The sequence below is a fragment of the Nomia melanderi genome, chromosome 3, assembly GCF_051020985.1.
Source record: "Nomia melanderi isolate GNS246 chromosome 3, iyNomMela1, whole genome shotgun sequence".
Classification (NCBI taxonomy): Eukaryota; Metazoa; Arthropoda; class Insecta; order Hymenoptera; family Halictidae; genus Nomia; species Nomia melanderi.
This window is the reverse complement of record NC_135001.1, coordinates 9484475-9504826: the sequence shown is the minus strand read 5'-3', so window position 1 is coordinate 9504826 and position 20352 is coordinate 9484475. Positions and strand designations below refer to the sequence as shown.

Here is a 20352-nt window from a genome sequence, read left to right as displayed (position 1 = left end):
ACCGATGGCAACCACCCCTGTGTAACCACCCTGGAACTCGACAGCACCGCGCACACCCTCGCTTAGGAACAGCGACTCGCAACCACCACCACCGCCGCCGCCTCGGTCTCTCGCTCGCCAGCTTCTCCGCGATGCTCCGCGGGGCTCTCTCATGCGCACACGGAAGCGTTCTCGCGTCCGCACACTAGCCAGCGGGCGCCTGTTTCCTCGACATCCCGACGTTCCGTGCGCGCACATACCAGCTCCAGGGTTGTACATGCACGCGTAGACCCGGTCGCCGGGACGATGGAATCTTCGTATAATCGCCGCGTTTCACGGTGTTCGGCCGTATGCGCGCGCGGAACAACCCCGGCCCCGATGTCTCCGAGTTTCGAGAGCTCGCCTCTCTCTCTCTCTCTCTCTCTCTCTCTCTCTCTCTCTCTCTCTCTCTCTCTCTCTCTCTCTCTCTCTCTCTCTCTCCCTCCATCTTTCTGTATGCGCGCACAAAGTCTCCTGGTCCGAGCAGACCACAAAGTTTTCTCTGATGCTGCTGGATTTCTTCCTTTAATCGCTCAATTGGGGCCAAGGGAGGTAGAGAGGGGGATTATATTTTGCCGGATGATTGTGTACCGCGGCACGACGCTTGGTGCTGCGCAAGATGATCGCGGTGGGACGGGGGTGTGGAAATTGGTTGGGGCGAGCGTAGCGAACGACGCCGCTTGACTTTGCCGCGTTACGGGGGTATGGTTTTCGCCGCCTTGATGCGACGGGATGAATATTTCCAGGGACGGCTGGGGTTTCCTGTGTGTTTGATCTTGTTGGTGGCCGCGAGTCGATTGAGCGGCGATGATTAATTGAAGTGGTAGATCAGTTTTTGATGGTTTTCGGGGACTGCAAGGTGGGGACTATTAAATTTCATGTGTTTAGTGCGAGTTGAGTTAAAGGATTAACGTGGTGGACTTATGTTTGCGACAGTTGAGGAAAGTCAAGATTTTTGGGTATGGGAAACATGATAGAATACTTCTGGTTGTAGATATTAACTCTGGAGGTTCTATGTCATTAAGTAAATTACTGTAATGTCATTAGATTTTAATGTGTAACAATACGGCGAATAATGTTAATGAAATGTCGACTTAATTTGATTATAGAGCCTAAATTGTTCAGAATATATGCTACAGTAAATATTCTATTATTTATGTTACTTATTCTTGATTTCTTGAACCCTCTGTCATTTACAATTATGTTTAAGCGCAAACATCATCAATTTGTTGAGCAATCGAATACTCGAAGAAGACTCGTAGGTCACCCACAAAAGACAAAATTACTCTCATCACATCGCAGGACAACATCAATGGCCGCAACCCCAAGATATTCCTCCTAAATCACTATCAAATCGTCCAATCAACGTCTTAGATTGATGTCCCGCATTCGATCCAATAAATAAATCATTTTATAACGCCGGCCGTGACACCAGCAAACCCGGGCCATAATCTTACGTCGAGGAGATTAAAAACAATTGGTTCTGAAGTGGCTGTATGCGCAAATTCGTCGTGTCTCCCTAGCCAAGGCCCCGGGGGAGGTTCCGACGTCCCACGATATTCGAGGGCACTACGAACGGATTAGATCCGGGACAAATTAGAGATGAGAGGAAAAGAGAAGGAGAGAGAAGAAAGAAAGAAAAGTGGAGGAAGAGGGAGAAAGATTTGCCGGGCACCCCGAATACAACGGGCCAGAGGGCAAACGCGTTTCCCGCTGGTCCCGTAATAGCTAATTGGATTTGATTAATCGATTCGGTTACTGTCTTCTACTTAGCCATCACGACACTTCCTGCCGTGTCTAAAGTTCGGTGTACTCTAAATTCTATCCTTATGTATCCTTTTCGATTAATAGAGGTAACACAAAATCGAACCGAAATCAGGCTATGATTCATAGCGCGGACATATGCATCGTAAACAACCAAATATTCCTTACTTGAATTGAAACTTGACCAACAATGTATATTGGATCTAAAGCTGCGTTCATATTGCATGGAAGTGAGGAATCTTTCGTTGTTTTATTATGGAAACGATTATATTGAAGCAAAGAGTAAACGGTCACCGATTCAGGAGTCGATACTTGCTGTTTCTTTGATCCGGTCGCCTTGGTGATGGACAACTGAATCCATGCGATTGTCAGTTTTATTATAAATGGATCAAAAAAAGCTATCTGACTTAAGATCTAACCTGAATCCAACTTAGATTATAATTTTATCAACAGTACGATCGACATCCTCTTCGCTAATCTTGAAGCTATAATGTAAACGCAGCTTGATATCGATCGTTCTCCCGCGTTACACGCCCGCGATGAAAGACGAAAACAAGCTCCAGTGAATTATGGTGTTTTGCGATCGCTGTTAGGTATTCTTTCCCTAAGATCACACGACAGAGACGAGTCTCCGCGCGTCGGGCACGCTGTATCTCATTTCCGGGCGAGGGGAAAATATTGCTCGCCGGGTCTTGGCTTCTCTTCTGGGGGATGGAATTCAAATTTTGGTGGTTCTCCGGGGAGGGCACGGTTGAGATGTATATTTACTTCTTAACGCTTTGGTGGATCAGGAGGATCTCTTCATTTCATGGAGGATTGCTGGAGAAACGATTGGGGATGTATGGCGTTTATTCTCGGAGAATTTTCTTCAAATTCCTTCTAATAATCGCGGTTGACCGCAGCACGAATTACGAATGTAATATTTATGATGTTGACAGTAGGATACTGATAAATGGTTTCAATGCACCCAAATAGCATGTATCGTCAAACAGTATAACGCATTATCACAATGTCATAATAGTCATTACAACACCAATATGAAACTAAGAAACTGCCAAAGCAAGGAAAACCGACGCAACCTCTCAGCTCAGTAACACTTCAAAAAATTCATCTCAATACAATTTACACTCTTCGCAAACGTGTCAATTATCCTCTGATTAAGAATTATAGAAACATCCGCTCGGAATTGAAAATCTCACTCTGAAATCCATATATAAGATTCAATTTCTAACATCGATTCCCAGTCTATCCGAGTACAACGTGATTGGGTGGAAAGTTCGAAGCGTTGAGATTGTGGAGCCAGACACCAGAAACACACCTGTACCTCCGTTTCCCTCGGCTGATTACCGCCCGGCATTCGTGATCGGGTTCTTCGGGGATCGCGGCGACGGTACCCGGTAAATAAGCGTACTTAAAAACCCGGGAGCAGGAGGCAACGCGTGAGCCGGGGTGCCGTAAAGAGGCCTCTCTACGATCTCGAGGAACAATGGATCGCGCGAGTTTCGCGCGTGGTGTGTCTTCGAGCTCCGTGATTCTCAAATATTTATGTTCCGGCTCTGGCGAACCGAGAGGAAGTCGTTCTAGCTTGACAAGTCTGGAATACGAAACTGGCAGCTTTAGGGAAAATAAGTAGAAACACGTTCTTGCACGGCAGCTCGATCCTTGGCCCTCTATGTTTCCATTCTGTTCCAATTATCTGTTCGCTTTTGACGGTCGAGCTGATAAATAGAGCGAGATTTATTTGATACGCGGGTCGAGAAAGCTGGAGGCGAGCTGAAGGAGCTGTGTCTAAGAAATGTTGGATAAAATTAAGCCAGAGGCTCGCTTGAATCGGCTGAATGCCACCGACGCTTCCTCATTAAGTTCTTCGTCTTGGCGAGCTGCGCGGAAATCCCACCCTTGAGACGCGCGCAGATCAGTGATGTGGATGATAGTTTCTTTTAAACAGCCTGACGAGGATATTTTAAAGATTTGACCGTGGAATTTTTGTTGCTGGAAATTGATTAAGTGGTTTTCATGGTGACTCTTTTAATGTTTTAAAAGGTGGAGCGTGATTAAGATGTTACCTTGTGTTAATATAGTCTATTTTTATATTATTGAGTTTGAAATCGTTGAGGAGATAAGACTAGAATGTTAGTGCTTTGTATTTTAAAGAATTTATTTAGATTATATTGTCTTTAACCCTCTCTGAGCGGATATCGAGAATTACTAGAAGTAGATTATTGTGTTAATCGAATACTTCTACAATGTTCGATGAGAATTCATGAACAAATTTTAATATTGTAATAATAATTTTAATGATGTTCTATCCACTTCTAATGTCATAGCTTTTTACTAGTTATTAGTCCTAACTGTGACTGCATGTATCATTCAAATAACATGCTCATCAATTCTGTCAAATATAATATCTTTGAATTTTTTAAATATTAAATAATATAATTGTCTCTTGAATATCGTTCAATAAATATTACTGATGACTATACAGCATCGACTTTGAGGGACCATTCTTGAAATGCAGCGGAACACAATGTAAATCAGAGCTAAAGAGTTGCAATGCATGCACGTGACGAACAACTAAGAATAAACAATGGTTTTTAGAAGCAGTGTACGCCATTCTCAGCAGCAGTGCGTCCTCTGTCGTGGCCGCGTAACTGCTCGCCTCGAAATTCGTCAGAATTCCCCTTCTTTTCACTCTTTTTCGGGCTTCTTTCCTTTTTTCGAGGTTCACGCGCTCGGAAAACTAGCTTCGACCGTATTTCCCCGCGAACTGACGGCTCCGTTTCCCCTTTAGGTCGGTGTAATTTACTCCACACAATTTTTTTCTTTCGGCGACTACTGAAATTTATACTATATGCTTTCTGATCAAATAAAACCTTAAATCCGTGGAAAAGAACAAAAAAGAAATGCACGGAAAACTGACATCAAGAACAAACACATTCTTTGACACCGATTAGAATGAATTGAAAGTAACGCAACGACTTCATAAGTCTTTTCTATTATACAATTTTTCTCCCGTTGTATTCTGTAAACGTTATAAATGATGTAAATGAAATATTCCTTGTAAGAAGTTATTCAAAATCTTGAATTTCAATTAATGAAAGAATACTACCAATGATGTCTGCTAAGATTGCCTATCATTACCCTAATATTCAATCATGCCAAGCGATTTTATAATCTAAATCTAACAATTCATTACCTTGATGATAGATCCAAACGAAACGAATCTTATTAGTTTTGTAGGAGGCAAGACGATTGAGTAAACGATCTTTGTGAAAATTATGATCAACGTGTTTACAAATTGACTGTCACGAGAATCTTGACTATCGTACATATCACTTAGTCTTACGTAGCAAAGATAACTACAAATAAGTATTATTTATCTACTGTGCTAATTCCTATGTTACACTGTCATATAAATCCTCCAATAATTCCGCCCTGAAACGTTCTTATTCGGCAACCATCATCTTGCACATTCCAATCGTCTTCCAGCAATACAGAAGCGCCGGCCATCGGTGACCACCGTGGTAATCGACGCGTTAAACGACGCGCACCGCGACAGGTGTGTCGAGTCTATCAGCGGACGTATCGCTCGTGGAAATGATTTTCTCGTGGAAGAAGTAGGACGAGCGCGGTGTCTGCAAGCGCTCCCGCGTCGCGCGTGTGACGTCAGCAATGCGTTTCGGGCGTCCAATTAGTCGAAGGACACGTATAATTGGAATTAAGCTCTTAATTAATAGTTAATTAGCCGCCGGTAGTGGCGGCACCAGCCGGCTGCCAGCGCCAGCACCAACAACTGTAGTAACGAGTTAGCCCCGGGGAGAGAGGGTTTCATTGTGGAGCGTGCCGCGCACGCTACGGAGCCCGGCTCTGTCGCTCGTTAATTCGAAATTAATTTATAATTGATGATTATTTTCGGGCCATGGGTCCTGTCCGACCGTCCGCCCGCCCGGCTAAGCCTTTCTAAAACGCCTTCGCGACCGCTCGCGGAAAATTGCCATTTACCCCGCGCATCGTTCGCGAATAACTTCGATTTAACAGGAAAAAATGAAAATTGAAAGAGAAATAAAATCCAGGTAACGTGTGCCCACGTTCTCCTTTGTGTGGCGTTACTGTAGCTTTTTATAAATTGGAAAAAATAGATCTTTCGAGCAAGGATTTGAAATTCTGACGCTCACAAACCACTGGAAATCCGAGTCGTGCTCTTGTGTGTTGACTTTTAACCTCTTGTCGTACAGTTTACAACTATACTCGTCAATTTTATTATATTATCAATAATTCGTGGGAACGCGAATACTTTACTTCGTAAGAAAGTTGCGGATGAAAAAATATCTACTTTTTCATTTTTTCTCTATATATAATAAACAACGCTGAAATTTTCGTGAAATTCATCTAAAGTTCTTAGCCGCGAGCTACGCACGGATTATTCCAAGCGAATCGAAGCGGGTCTTATCGGGAGATATCGAGTGTCGAGTCCATCTAACGACAGTCGATTCCCGAAGCGGAAATTGTGCTCCAATCGGCGCTGCTTTCGCTAATTGTTCCACGTTAATGTTAATTGCGCCCACCTTTTCTGCGAGAGCGCGGTTATTGGACTCGGCTCGATGTCAAGGGATGTAAATTGAGATATCCTGGCGAAGCGATATTAATTCTAACCCATGTTTTTCGATCAACGCATGCGTTACCAATGATACCGCACGAAATATTTTTTAAAATGGATTTCCAAAAATGTTTAATCAAACTGATTTGACCGGCGAGTTCGGGAAATATTATTTAAAGTAACGAAGAGTCGTGTTCGATCGAAAACAAAACGAAATTTGATCAAGTTTCATTATAGTCGTTATTTTATTTGATGCTTTGAAACCGCGAGTCCGCGGTTTAATTACGATTGCACGGCCTTTTTAAATGTATAAAAGTGATTTAATGAACAACGCGGAAAAATAAATTGGAAGAAAATATAATTCTGTGATGTCGCGTCGCGCTCATAAAATATTCGGAAGATAAGCTAATAGATTCGAACGAAGGGTAACAAGCAGAAAAGTCTGTTTAACGGGATTTAAATAGGAAGAGAGATCCGCGAGGCGAGTCTCGTCCAGCATAATTTGCGTTGGATGTGCGCCGCGCGTGGTCCCGATGCATTGGCAAGTCAGGTATAATGGGTAATTTGATCCGTGAGGTGTTTGAGCGGCCCGAACAAAGCGGCGTGTGTAATTATCAATTACAGCCAGTGCTATGAAATAATGAGCTCCCGGCCCAATGGAACGTTGCCGCCCGTTAGCCACGGATTTTTCGCGAAAGAAGATACGCCCGCACGCGCCTATATCCTGTTATTTCGACTATGTTTGCTCTCCTCAGAGTGTACCGGAAATGAAACTCGATGGAAAATGAAAGATAAAACTCATTTGCGAATGAAAACTGATATGACAATTAGGGAACAACGGTTATCGCAACATTTCATAATTAATTATTGGAAAGAATAGGTTGGCTTCGTGGTCCTTATGATCGATTACAAATTTGAGTTTTGAAACTTTCTGAAGTTCTGGTGAATATAATTAACAGTAGAATTCTGTTTTTGGGAAGAATGAAGTGTTGCTTCGGGAATTGTTTCATAGTTGATGTCCAATATGGTCGACATTCAGATTGACGTTGTGTTTTACAGGTAACAAATAATTCAATTTTTTATTTCAATTTCGATGTTTTTCGTACGTTTTGGGATAGTACAGAATACACTATAAATTTGGGAAACCTTTCTTTCGTTCACCAACCACTTCTTTCTCCCGTTTCGAATGGAATTATACGTAATTAAAAGCAGTCCATTCATTTGCACAATACTTAATAAATTCTTCGTCTCTACTATTTCAAAAATTCTCGAAATACAACTCTCGAAATATCTTCAACCAAAGAATAGACATTAAAAAAGCCAGTGCCCAACTCTCCTTCATCGTGATTCAAGTGAAACTTCACAAGAATCCGCATAAGGGTATATACCTACATTATAATTCTTATCATGAAAACGAATACCCGTGCACGGTTACAAGGGAATCCACTGACGTCGCTCGTTCTGTTCCAGGAGTCGGGCACAACATAGAGTCAGGAAAGGATTTCACGGTCGACGGTCTCTCCGGTTTCAGCAAAAAGAAGAAGAAGAAACGCCGTCATAGGTGAGTATCTCACCCGAACATCAACCGTGAATTTGTCCGTGCAAAGAATGTATAAGTTATCATTTATTTGAACATATTATTGCATTAATGTGTGACATCGCTTGAATACAGATCGAATATACGAGAGGGTAATTAGAAAATAAAATTATACGTCTTCTCTGTCACGAAGCACGCGAGCGCCACAGAGCGTCGCCATTAATTCCCGCCCCCGCGCCATTCGGCAAAAATTCGGTGGCGAAATCAGTGCGACAGACGAACCGCGCGAATAATTAATAACAGTTTCGTAAAATCATCGACAGGGACGGGTCCGGCGCCATTCTTCCGCGTTTTCGCTTGATTATCAACAACACAAGGGAGGGGAAACAATTGCGCGCCGGCCCTCATAATGATAAACTTTCCATTCCCCTCATGGTCGCATACGAATCTATATCACTTTAGACTTTTCATCGTGTAATCGACGAGTCGGCTGGTAACGAGTTTTCAGCTATTTTGAAGTGACAGACAATCCGAATGCAATCACCGTTCGCCAATAATTGCGCGCCGGACGGACGGACCCGGGAATTGCTCGTTAAAAAATATAATTATCCCGTGAAATCGATTCTGCGCCGATAGAATGTAAGACATGTCGCGTGTTTTCCTTTTCGGGGCGCGTGAATTGCGGTTCAAGCTTTTAGACAAAGGGTTGAGGAATTATTAAGTGTGTTTGTGTATTGATATTTGGATTATTTGAATCATTGTGATCTACTAATTTACTAATAGATGACAATATATATTGTCATCCTTTCGTTCGCATTAAATTCTGTTGTATTACTAAATGAATAACATCTGTAATGAAGAGTAAAACATGAACTCTGCATTCTTTCAGAATTTTACATTCTGAATGCTTTATTTTTCGGATGGTTTAACTCGAACGAGAGGATAGAATTTTTCGTACGATTGAAGTAGACATCTTCTTTCTGGTAGTTTCCCTGCGAGTGTAAGCTAGGTTTAAGGGAAAAGCTGTAATGGCATATAACTAGGTTCATACGGTTGTTGCTCCAGGACGATCTTCACGTCGCAACAGCTGGAGGAGCTGGAGGCAGCGTTCAAAGAGGCCCATTATCCTGACGTCTATGCTCGCGAGATGCTCAGCCTCCGAACCGATCTGCCCGAAGACAGGATACAGGTGAGCGAAAATCAAAAGACCTATGAAACCCGATCCCGCGACCTACGAATCAGAGGGGCCCGATACCAGCCGCTACCTTGTGAAATTCGCGACTCAATGGTATCGTGTTTCGACAACCACGAACTCCCGTGAACCAATCGAACCGGTCAAAGGATACTTTCTTCCTTCATCCCCATTCACTCGCTCGCCATTATTAATCGGTTCTAATTGGGAGTCTTTGAAATATTTATTGGAAGGTGATAAACGATGAATGGTTCATAATTAAAATGAAATTATAAAATGATCAAGCTTCTACTGGAGAAAAGTGTCAACGGAATAGGAAGGATTCTTTTGAAATTGAATTATGGAATACTTTTATTTAGATTGTGTTATATTGAGAATTTTCTCTTTTAAGTCGTTCTTCTCCAAGATGGCTATAAGCTGCGTATCATTTCAAGTTATAATGGAATGATCTGTGGCACATAGCTAACAGCTTTCAAGATAATGAAACACAATCGGGAACACTGCATAATTGGTTAAACGAAACGATAATGCCGCGCCGAATTTTCCACGTCAACAGAAAACAACACCGTCGTTCTGTCCACTCAATAAAACGACCATTTCCCATCGTCGAAACGCGACGCGCGCAGAAAATATATTTAAAAACACCAAAACTGAAGAGCCCGGGAAAAATAGAGTCGATCAATTTACCTATTGAATGGCTCGAATAGCACTAGCAGGGACAATTGAAAGTTCCCGTGCCGGGTTTATACCGGGCCCGCGTTCCACTATTTATAATGAAAATAGAGATTGAAGAATGGAGGGTGGAGTGGCATGCAAAACCGCGGTGCTCTTGCAGTTTGTTAAATTCATTTCCCGCGGTGATCGTAATGGCGAAGGGCGGATCGTGAAGTAGATGCGATTAAATGGGTCCATTTTCCGCGGTGAATCGCATTGCGCGAAATTTCGAAAGTGCTTGTTTCGAATGGCGGCGCAGCGGCGCGCCTGTTAAACGCGCGCGCGCTTTGCACAATGCGATTTCTTCCGGATCGGGTCGCGGCGCGCCAAATTCCCGAAGAAGGATGCATAAACGCGGTCGACGGCCAGGTGAAAAAAAAAGAAAAATCCGCCGGGCTCATTTCTCGCCGCGTTGAAGCCTTTGTTCGACCGAATAGTCGGCGGACATTTTGTGCCGCACGGCACCGCGCCGCGAAACGCATAATTTGCTATTAAACCCGCAATCCGCTCGGTCCGCCGACACTCCCGCTGCCCGGCAATTCCGACGGTTAACGAGAATTAACAACTTTACACGCTCTTTTCGCGACGATCGCTGGCTACATAAATCCACCGGAAATATAAAGCTTCGATATATTCCGGCGCAATTAAAGCGGCCGTTGGCTTCGTCGCCGATAACGCGCCGTTCTAAAATTATATTAACGAGGATGCTTTTTGCAAACAGATTTAACGCGCGCCAGTTCGTCAAACGGAATTATTATCAATTAACGAGCGGCCGGTTCTAGTTACGCCCCTTTAAATTATGCGGCAATACAGTGAATTATTTTCGGCGACGACTGTTTTATGCGCGGATTGTGACTCGGCGATGGAGGAATTTTGTAATCGCTCCGCGATAAAAGTTGTAGTTAGCGAGTTTAATGTGATTGCGAGGTGACTACACAATACCCAAGTATAACATTATAAAACCTATTTGTAGGCGTCAAATTTTTACATACTCTCAATCTAATTTTCTCCTAACAACTACATGAGAGACAATTACATATGCCTAGATTCAGGAGATAATAACGTAACCCATGATATAACTTCGAAAACTGCTATTGATTTTCACCTGGTAAATCGGAACCCGCTCGGTCCCGCGGCGATATCGCGCAGAATTATCGACATCGTTGTATAAAGCGACGAAAGAACAGTCGCAAATGAAAGGGGGTGGCGGTGACGGTGGCACGTTGTTGGGGGTGGAGAGTGGCAGGACCAAAAGGCGCGACCATAAAAGGGAGAATTTTCCCGGCTGACGGTTAGTTACCGCGGACCGGTGGAGTACTAGCCTGAGATAGGTTTCCGCATGGCGGACCCGGGACAAACTTCCCCCTCCACCCCCATCGCTCCGCGTCCCTTTTCCTCTCATCGCGATTCACCCTTCAACCCCCCGGCCACAGGCCACGCTCTCTCCCTTTCTCTCTTCTTCCGGGTTTCACGGGTGTGTATCGCTCGAACGACATGTGTGTGGTCCGAGTACGCATGTGAGATCGTCTGCGAAGAAAAATCGGTAGTAGACAGGATGGATGGATGGGTAAATTTGTAGCTGGTGGATGGAAGTCTATTAGGGATGCAATGCGGAGATCTTAAATAGGGACGATAGGAGGGAAGTTCGTTGTGTAGAGGGAATAGAAGGTGGATAAAGGCAAATGTGTGAGTAAGAAGGATAATGGTATTGGTAATGGTGAAATTTTTGAGATTGACAAGGGATAGAAAGAAAGGGGATTTTTAGAATAGAACTAGGGCAATGAGAAAACGATAGATTAACTGGATAATTATAGTATAGAAAGACTTTTAAGAACATGGATAGTGATGATTGCTAGTAGAATGGCAGAAAATTTATAAAATATGATAACCTACACTGGAAATGGGAGACAACATTTTTTCAGCTTCCACAGAATATGAAGTATTGGTAAGTTGTAGAATTTCATAGTAGGTAGAAGCAAATCGATAGCACAAATAACTCCAACAGTTCCCCAAACCCCAAGAAAAGCAGAAGACGCAAAAGTGAAAACACGATCCGATCCCACCCCTAATCAACGCGAAGAAGCCAACACGTGGTAGTCAGCAGGCTCACTGAAACACCTACGCGTGTCCGTGCATGAATGACCATCTTGCCAGCACACAAGCCGTTGATTATATTTTGATATAATTCGAGGGTGGTGAAAGGGGTTGGCAAGGTGGTAGTGGGCCTGGAAGCAAAGGTAGTAAAGGAACCACTAGAAGAGGTGACACGGGGGGTGGCGAAGGAACGACGGGCTAGAGAGTGACGAAGACCGCTCAGTTCAGCAGAGGAACGGAGCGCAAGCCGAAGAGAAAGACAGAGAAAGGGAGGAAACGAGAAAACGATAAAGTGCAACGAAGAGAGAGAGAGAGAGAGAGAGAGAGAGAGTGAGAGACAGAGAGAGAGAGAGAGAGAGAGAGACGGAATACGCGAATGCAAGAGAAAGAGCGAGAACATGCGAAAGAGCGACGTATGTTGGAAGGGAGTAAAGGGGTACAGTTGAGTCGCGCTTCACGGGGTTGTTGAAGGTTCGTGGCTGAAGCGTACAGGCGCGTACACACGGTATAGATGAAGAGCGACAGAGAGAGAGGGAGAAAGAGCGTGATCGAGCCAGAGCGAGAGAACGAGGGAGAGGGAGAGAGAGAGATATTGCGAGCGAGTGTAGTGGCGGCGTGAAACGACAAAGCGGCCATTGCAGGATGGGTGCGGTCCCGCGGGCCAATCAGAGAGACGAGTCGCGGACCGGTCGGCCAATCAGGCCGCGCCTTCCACCCGTCTTTTGTTTCTAAATTTGCGCGCGCGGCGGGGACACAATATAACGAGCGCGGGGGCGAAAAGAGGGGTTGGTAATCGTTAACGGTGATATTTTTGTGTGGGAGTGCCGGCTTTCTTCGTCTTTTCTCTACCTCTTCTTTCATCTCCCACTCTCTATCGACTCCCACGCCTTCCTCTTTCCTCCTCCGTTAACCCCTCCGCCTTCCTCCTCCTCTTCATCCTCCTCCACCTCCTACAGCTACTACTACTACCACCACCGACCCGTACGTCTCCGCCACTCCTACACCCTTCTTCCAGCGTCTCTGTCCGATTCGTTGGATCTCCTTCCGCTTCTCGATCTAGCCCCCATAGAAGTTTCTTCGCTTCTTGTTCGGTTCCTGCCCGCTACCCCGACGTTCCCCACCCTGTTTCTTTCCTAATTTCTTTGTAGCTCCTCTACGCCGTTTGTTCCGCGCGCGCTCTCCTTTCTCCATTGTTTTTTCGCTCGCGAGCGCGCCCTCGCGGCGTGTACACGCGCACGCCCACGCGAAGCGCACGACACCATCGAGATACCCGCCGCGCCGGACAGTTTTCATATCGATTAGGGGCATTTTGAGGTGGTTGATGCGCTGCGAGCCCTGCCTCCAAGCGATCGCGGTGCCCGTTTCCTTGAGCGGATTTCGGGAATCAGAGGTTACGCTTGGAACTGAGTGCGGCGGAAGGTTGTTTGGGAGATTCGGGATTATGTTCTTTTGGAGATCTCGGGGTTGCGCGGTTGCTTGTTCTTTCTTTGTCCAATTTTAGAGTTTGTTTCGATATGGTAATTCTGTTTTATTACCCTTACAAGAGCTTTCTAAAATAGCGATAAGAGGATTCGTTAATATTGAGAATTTATTCATAAGCCCATGATTTCGGGATTGAAGATTTAACAATATTGGATTCCTGTTGTTTTCAGTCGATGGAAGAATATTCTTGTAGGTTTTCTAATGAGATATTTTGTATTATATTCGAAGAATCCAAGGAAATATCACTCGCATCGGAAAATGTAAAAGTGCAATTACCCTAAGAAAATAGATCTGCAATTGAAAATAATATCGTACCTCCCGTTATCAACACTCAAACATTAAACTTCTATATTCAGTTGGGAATCTCTTTCACTCTCTTCTAAATTAGGGTAGGCCCAGGCGAATCGGACCAGTTTAGATTTCGTAGCGAAAAACTCATAGATAAAACATAGACTCAACGTTGTTTTTTCATACATACGTTACTGTTACACATTCAGCTTCAATAGAAGTAAAAAAATTGTTTGAAACTTAAAAATCTTCGTTTTATAAGCAATAAACTGAAAAATGAGAAATATCCGATTCATCCCAAATTCCGGGGTCATATTATATGGGCGATCGGTATGCTCATTTCTATAACAACGTAATAAATATGGCCAATATTCTTATTCTTATCCGACTCGCCGCGTGATCTGATCTTCCTCGGTCTACCTTACTTGAAAAAAAAACGAGAGATTATCGTTATCGCCTGTTACTAAACGCATTAAACAAGAGCTCCGAGAAAATTCCAGGTGGCAAATGACACCTTTAAACCGTGACCAGCCGTGACCAACGAAATTTCGAAACGGGAAACCGGAAGGGGCTGTTTCCGCCATCAAACGGAATTACCGCCTCGGTCGGCCGGTTTGACAGTGACCGCTGTCAGGCCTCGCACGCTGAAGTGTTATTACTTGATTAAATGAATGGGTCAAACCGATTGCGGTCCGAACGAATTAATTAGTTATGCTCATCGAGTCCCCGCAGGCCGTGTCAGCACGGGAACGCGCTTAACTATCGCCGGAATCGAATCGCGCGTGTTCAAGACACGTTTCTGGGATCCCCGGAGCGATTCCGTTTGCGCGCGAAAGGTAAAAAAGTGAAAGAAAACGGGAAAGGTACAGAGTCTTTGACGACACGCTTGTTGATTTCTGGTATTAAGAAGCTTTCTCATTTCGAGGCTGGACAAAAGCATAGAAGTCGAAGAGAGCCCGTGCCAGGGAGAGGAGAAAGCGAAACATCTTCTTCTGAGAGGAGACAGAACACAAAGAATATTTCTTCGAGTCGCGACGAAATGAGAAACTTCCGAACGTCGTGCGCAAAGGCAGAAGAGAATTCTCCTATGGTATTCAGCCCCATAACAATGCTTAGGCTTCCGAGATATCCAGAGATTAGATTCCAAGACGGTTTCCCCGATTCTTGGTTTGTCGATCATCGAACATGTGAAACATTGAACGACACGGAAACAGTCGCGATTAATTCTACAAATATTATTCACCTATGCTACAGAAAAATAACTGGTATTATATTAAAATCATGTGTCTTGTATTCGCAGAATTGTATTGATTGAGATCGACCAATGAAATGTGTGAGTTCAAACATTTCGATAATTTCGTGTCATCGTTCAAATCTACAAATCATAGTCTTTGCTTACATTGCTTTCGTTTTATTTCATTGAAAATTTATATAAATCCTTTATCATTTTATTCGAATGTTAGTGAGGAAAGTACTGAAGTTCTACCGAACTTGGACGAAACTTACAATTAGTAGTAACCCGACTTCAATTCGGGCCACGAGTAATAACTTCTAAACTTTTCCGGATCGAATCGAAGCGCTCCGCATTTTCTCCATTTAGTCTTTTTCATCGCGCGTTTCGTGAAGCTTTATATATTACACGCCCAAGGCTGACAATACGAAGAAAGAAAGGCCGGAACGCTCCCGCGGTGAAGTTAATCGAAATGTCTTCGGCAGACCCCCGGCCTGGTTGCTCGCGTAATTGTGCATGCGATTCGCGCGTGCGACAATATAATTACGCTTCCCCGCAACCGACTCTATCCACGGGCCCCGGCGTTTTTCCCGACGAAATGATTAAACCAGAGGTGCATCCTCCGCGCGTCCAGAAAACGACTGACGTTTCAAATTGCAAGTCTGCCGCTCGCGGATTTTCTATAAAAATCATTGCGAAAAGCGTACCAATAAATTCGCAATCTTCAAAGAAAAATTTTCAGATCTAGCATAGTATACATTAATAAAAATATTCCTTAATTCAATTTAAAGAAACAATCAGACTTTTCTTGAAAGAATGTATCAAATAGAAAGTATCTTTTGCCAAAAGTCCCAAATTCTAATTTCAGTATAATCAACACATTATTTCATTACTTGTTCATCAAAGTTACGTATTAACATAAAACTTATTTTTATGAAATAATATGAGCATTATAAATTCCACATTTTAAATTGCCAACTTCAGCAATGAATAAATATACTTAAGTAACGTACAAAATTATATTACCCTTGTTATTATATTATATTTGCTAAGAAAAACATTTCCATTCTGAACATTCAGTTTTCGCCACATATTCAAATAATACCACCGAATAATTCACTAGTCCGTTCGATCTTACATCGGTCTGACAACGTCCGCCGGTTCCACTGTGAAAAGAGTCTCGTCCCGGCGCGAAGAGAGGGAGCCTGATTCCCGAAACTCACCCTCTATAGGAAACAGCAAAGACCGATCGACTTGACTACTCGTTATCGCGATCGCTCCTCATACTCGCGAAATGAGGCTGCGTCTGATTGGCGCGCGGAATCGCTCACAAACGGACGTAATTTCGGTCGGCCGGAGGGTTACCGGCTTCTTACGAGGGGGGGTGCGAAAATTACAGGCCTGCCCCGCCACACGTCCTTTCACCGGGATCGATACGTACACGCCGAAGGGGGTCCCACCTAGCGAAGTGTTTTGGACAAAATGACACCACGAATCACTGTTCAATTACTGTTTAATTTTCGCGGCGACGTTGGCGTCGGCGGCGCGCGTGCTGCCGCTTAATAAATCGTGGGTTGCATTCTGGGCGGACGTCGCGATCCTGCGAGCTGCGATTCCTCGCGCTAATCCACCGACGAATATACGATTTTAATTCGGTAATACGGCCGCTGGATTTATCGGATGCCGCGCGGTGCCTTTTGTCCTGTGATTTATGCATCCGATGGTGCACTGTGTTGTGTAATACCCCATAGCGAATTCAAATTAGGGATGATTTGCACTCTTCGAGGAAATTCGAAGTGAATTAGTCTTGGTGTTTTGGTTTGTTTGGCGTGTGAAGGGGTTCATCTGATATTGATTATTGGTACAGTGAGCTTCATTATAGATGTATTAGTGTAGTAACCTTTCCAAATTGAATATCTGATAGTCCAAGATGTTTCAGAATATGAACAGTGATTTAATGATAATGATTCTTTACATTCTATCATTGAACTTGACTATAAAGAAATTCAGAGGAATCGGAAAAATAAAGTAAACAAGTCTGAAGGCAATGCGTTACCAAGAGAAACGGCAGATTGCAAGTTTATTTGTATGAGTTTAAAAATGTAGATAAATATTTGTATCGCTTTAACTTATCTGCATTGATCGCGCGTCGTATCGAAATAACAGGCACGCAGAGAATTCATTTTCCCAGTTCATTCTCATTCATTCTTAAAGAATCAACGGTAAACCAGGTGAAAACGATGTCCCAAAAATCTTACAAGCTTCGAGCGCTCACGAATATATATATCTTATATCGAGACCAAATCACGAGTCACAGCCAGCAAATAGACTCACAGGCTCACCGGGCGTTAGTTGAAGGAAAAGGAATCATCGGACAGACGTTTCTCGGTTGAAGCTATCCGGGTAATGAGGGCCGAGACTCCCACGGGCTGGTCCGAAAAAACAACACGCGTATCCGAGCGGTAAGCGGCCCATTAGCGAAGAATTTTAACGTGGCTCACACAATCGCCGCTAGAAAGAGAGATCACGGGGCAGCGAAAAAGATGGAGGATGGAAAGCCAGCCGGCTGGCTGTTGGCTACGGGGAAAAAAAATTGACTTCAAGTAGCAACGAACGGCTCGCGCGAGACGCAAGTCATCCACGTAGACCTCTAGAGGGTTCTCAGCCTGGACGATTCCACGTATGTCCCCTGACAAAGGTTCCACTGAAGGAAGCCCCCTTTCCTGACAACAGGGCCCCATTGTCAGGCCCCGTTTCAGCCTAGCCGCCATTGAAGATTCGTTAGAACGAGCTGCCACGTAGGGAACACGCGAGCCGACTTGCGCCTTCGACGTTTCCTCTCGATCGTGCATGATCATCGTCGACCCCTCGATATGCTGCCAGACGGTTATTGGGTCTAATGGCTGACCCTTGTGATTTGAATTTTGTACGGGCTCGGTACTCGCGGATTCGAGCGTACTGTGTGTTGACAAGAACGGGTAGCAATGGTGGAGTCGAACGAGGTGTTGAATTCGATTTAGCTGTAGATCTAATTTGGATTGATGAAATTGTAGAGTGGTAGGAGGATTTAAGTGTTGACTCTAAATGAGTCACAAAATTTCGTTTAGAATAGGAGCACAAATTCTCCGAGATATTGAAATTTTAAGTGAATCGATAGATTGATGGTTTCGTAAGTTGTGTTCATTCTTTATGTATAAACATTCAAATTAATAATTAATAGTATAAATTGTTCTTCTATATATTTTGTGAACAACATTCGCCGAGTGTTCATTCTACAGAAGAAACAAAGTTTCCGCGAACAACGCTTTAACAAGTGAGGTTTCTCTGGTGAAGTCGCTCGGCACGAAGGAAAACATTTGACGCGTGAAAATACAGCTAGGAACGTAAGTGCATAAATGTTGCAGGCTCTCGCGTGGCCGTCCGTTAATACGTGAGTTGCCGCGCCGCTGGTCCTAGAAGAACAACTCGCGCTGCGCCAAACAAAATGGCGTTCCTTTCGAGAATTTCCAAGGGGGGAGGCCAGCCAGCCGACCGCGTAAAGCATCCCTCGTAAAACCGGATAAGAGGCTCGTTTCGAACTCGATACCGTCCGACGAAGATCCTCGATTCCTTCGATTACATTCGTCCGATGTGCTCCGCAAGAAAAATAGTCCGCTGTCGCTACTGAATTATGTGAAAGAGTAAACCGGCAGTAAACCGACCGGGTTCGTGGTTCTTACGACCGCGGAGACGAATGCAGTGGCTGGCGCGATGGGAAACAAAGATGGCTTCGACGCTACTATTGTCGGGCGTTTTCGTGGCGATTTCAACCTTTCGCGAGAATTTCGAAATGTTAATAATGCACGGATAATAATATTAATATTGTTACAAATCATCGGACAGATTGATGTACGTCGTATTTAAGTTATAATTGGAGTTTCGTTTATTATACAATTACGAAATCAAATGTACCATTATAGAATTATAAAGTAATACTGTTTACTACAATTAATGATGTTAACAATTTAAACCTTTAGTCACTCAAATTTTGAAATAATAAATAGACGTTGAAACCTTTGTGATGGATATGAAAGTACACTGATGCACAGAAACATACCAACTGCAAAACTACCAATCTTCTACCAATAACTAAAACAAAAACATCATCCGCAAAAATATCCACGATCCGCTAACAAGACGCCGTCCCAAAAATCCCAGTCACATAAAAAATTACCTGAAACCCGAAATGCAGCACCCTCGCCCGACGTCTCTTTTACACGGAACAGTGACTGATTCGTCGCGTATTTAGACTGATTACGGTATCAAAAGGTGTCTGAGAATCGCAAAAAAGAGCAGCGGAAGCGATGTCCTCAGGGCGACAACGGGAAAGAGCGTGTCCCCGCAAGGACAAGGCAGAAAATTAAGCGCTCGGGCTTCAAGGAGGAAAGTAATCGGCGAAATGAAGCATAATCCCCGGCGGGCATTACGAATTTTCATTTTTAATTCTCTCGTTTCCGCGCGCGCAATTCGCCGCCGCCGGGAGTGGCGCATTAACCGCTCCGTGACAAGAACAAAACCGTTCCCCTACTACACCCTCTCTCTCTTTCTCTCTCACTTTGTTTCTCACTCTGACTCTCTCGACCGCTACCAAAATGGCTCGCGACAATAGCGAAGACGTCGGGCGTCGGTCGGCCGCGCTCGCGCGCGGTCAATCGTGCTCGCGACCGAATGAAATCGCTGGATACGAGGGTCCCGCTCGTTTCCAGCAACGAACAGGAAGAAAGGGAGGAAAAGCTGAAAGTTTGGCTCGTTCCGAGGATATAATCTACCCGCGGAGAAGAAAGTAACGAGGAATCGAGTTACGTTCACCGCCGCCCAACCCCCGTTTCAACCGCCGCAGCAGCTCCTCTTCAACCCTCTTCCGCTCGACTTCGATCTCTCCTCGAGGTTCTACCTATCCGTACACCAGCAAAGAAGCCCAAGCTAAGAAAGGGTAATGGCGCGGAAACGGCTCAAATGACCCGCGAATTTTCAACCAGACGAGTCTTCACGTTGCTTCTGTTTATGTTTAATAGGCGGCCGGCGTCGTAAGTCGACGTGAATTATGCCGCGATATTACCATTCCCCGCGAACTCATGGAAATCTACGAGGGTAGCGATTCCCGTTGACTACAAGCCGAAGAACGATCGAGGTTTAGTTTAGTTTGTAATTAACCTGCAGCGGATCAATGAGGCAGAATGAATTCACTGGATAATAGGGGATACTGCGCGAGAGCTTGCGGGTTTTATGTTTCCTTCGTTGAATTTGTGCATTGGTAGTTTGACTTTCTTGGGAATTTTGCGTGTTTTTTACAGATTGTGATTAGGAGACGGTTAGGAACTAAGGAGATAAATGTTAAGTGCTTTTTTAATTAAATTTCCGAGTAAATGGAACGAGGAAAGATGTAAGTTTAGTAA

General features: G+C 44.2%; 1 protein-coding gene across 3 annotated transcripts in view; it reads left to right on the top strand.

The window, feature by feature from the left end:
• LOC116429301 (uncharacterized) overlaps positions 1–20352 on the top strand; it is a 78434-nt gene that overhangs the window by 42470 nt on the left and 15612 nt on the right. For 2 of the 3 annotated variants that reach the window (XM_031982107.2, XM_031982087.2), the window contains exons 3-4: positions 7850–7940; positions 8976–9105. In XM_031982107.2, the coding sequence (XP_031837967.1) occupies positions 7850–7940; positions 8976–9105 (221 nt within the window). The remainder of the gene's footprint in view (positions 1–7849; positions 7941–8975; positions 9106–20352) is intronic. The other variant, XM_031982097.2, reaches the window with a different exon arrangement.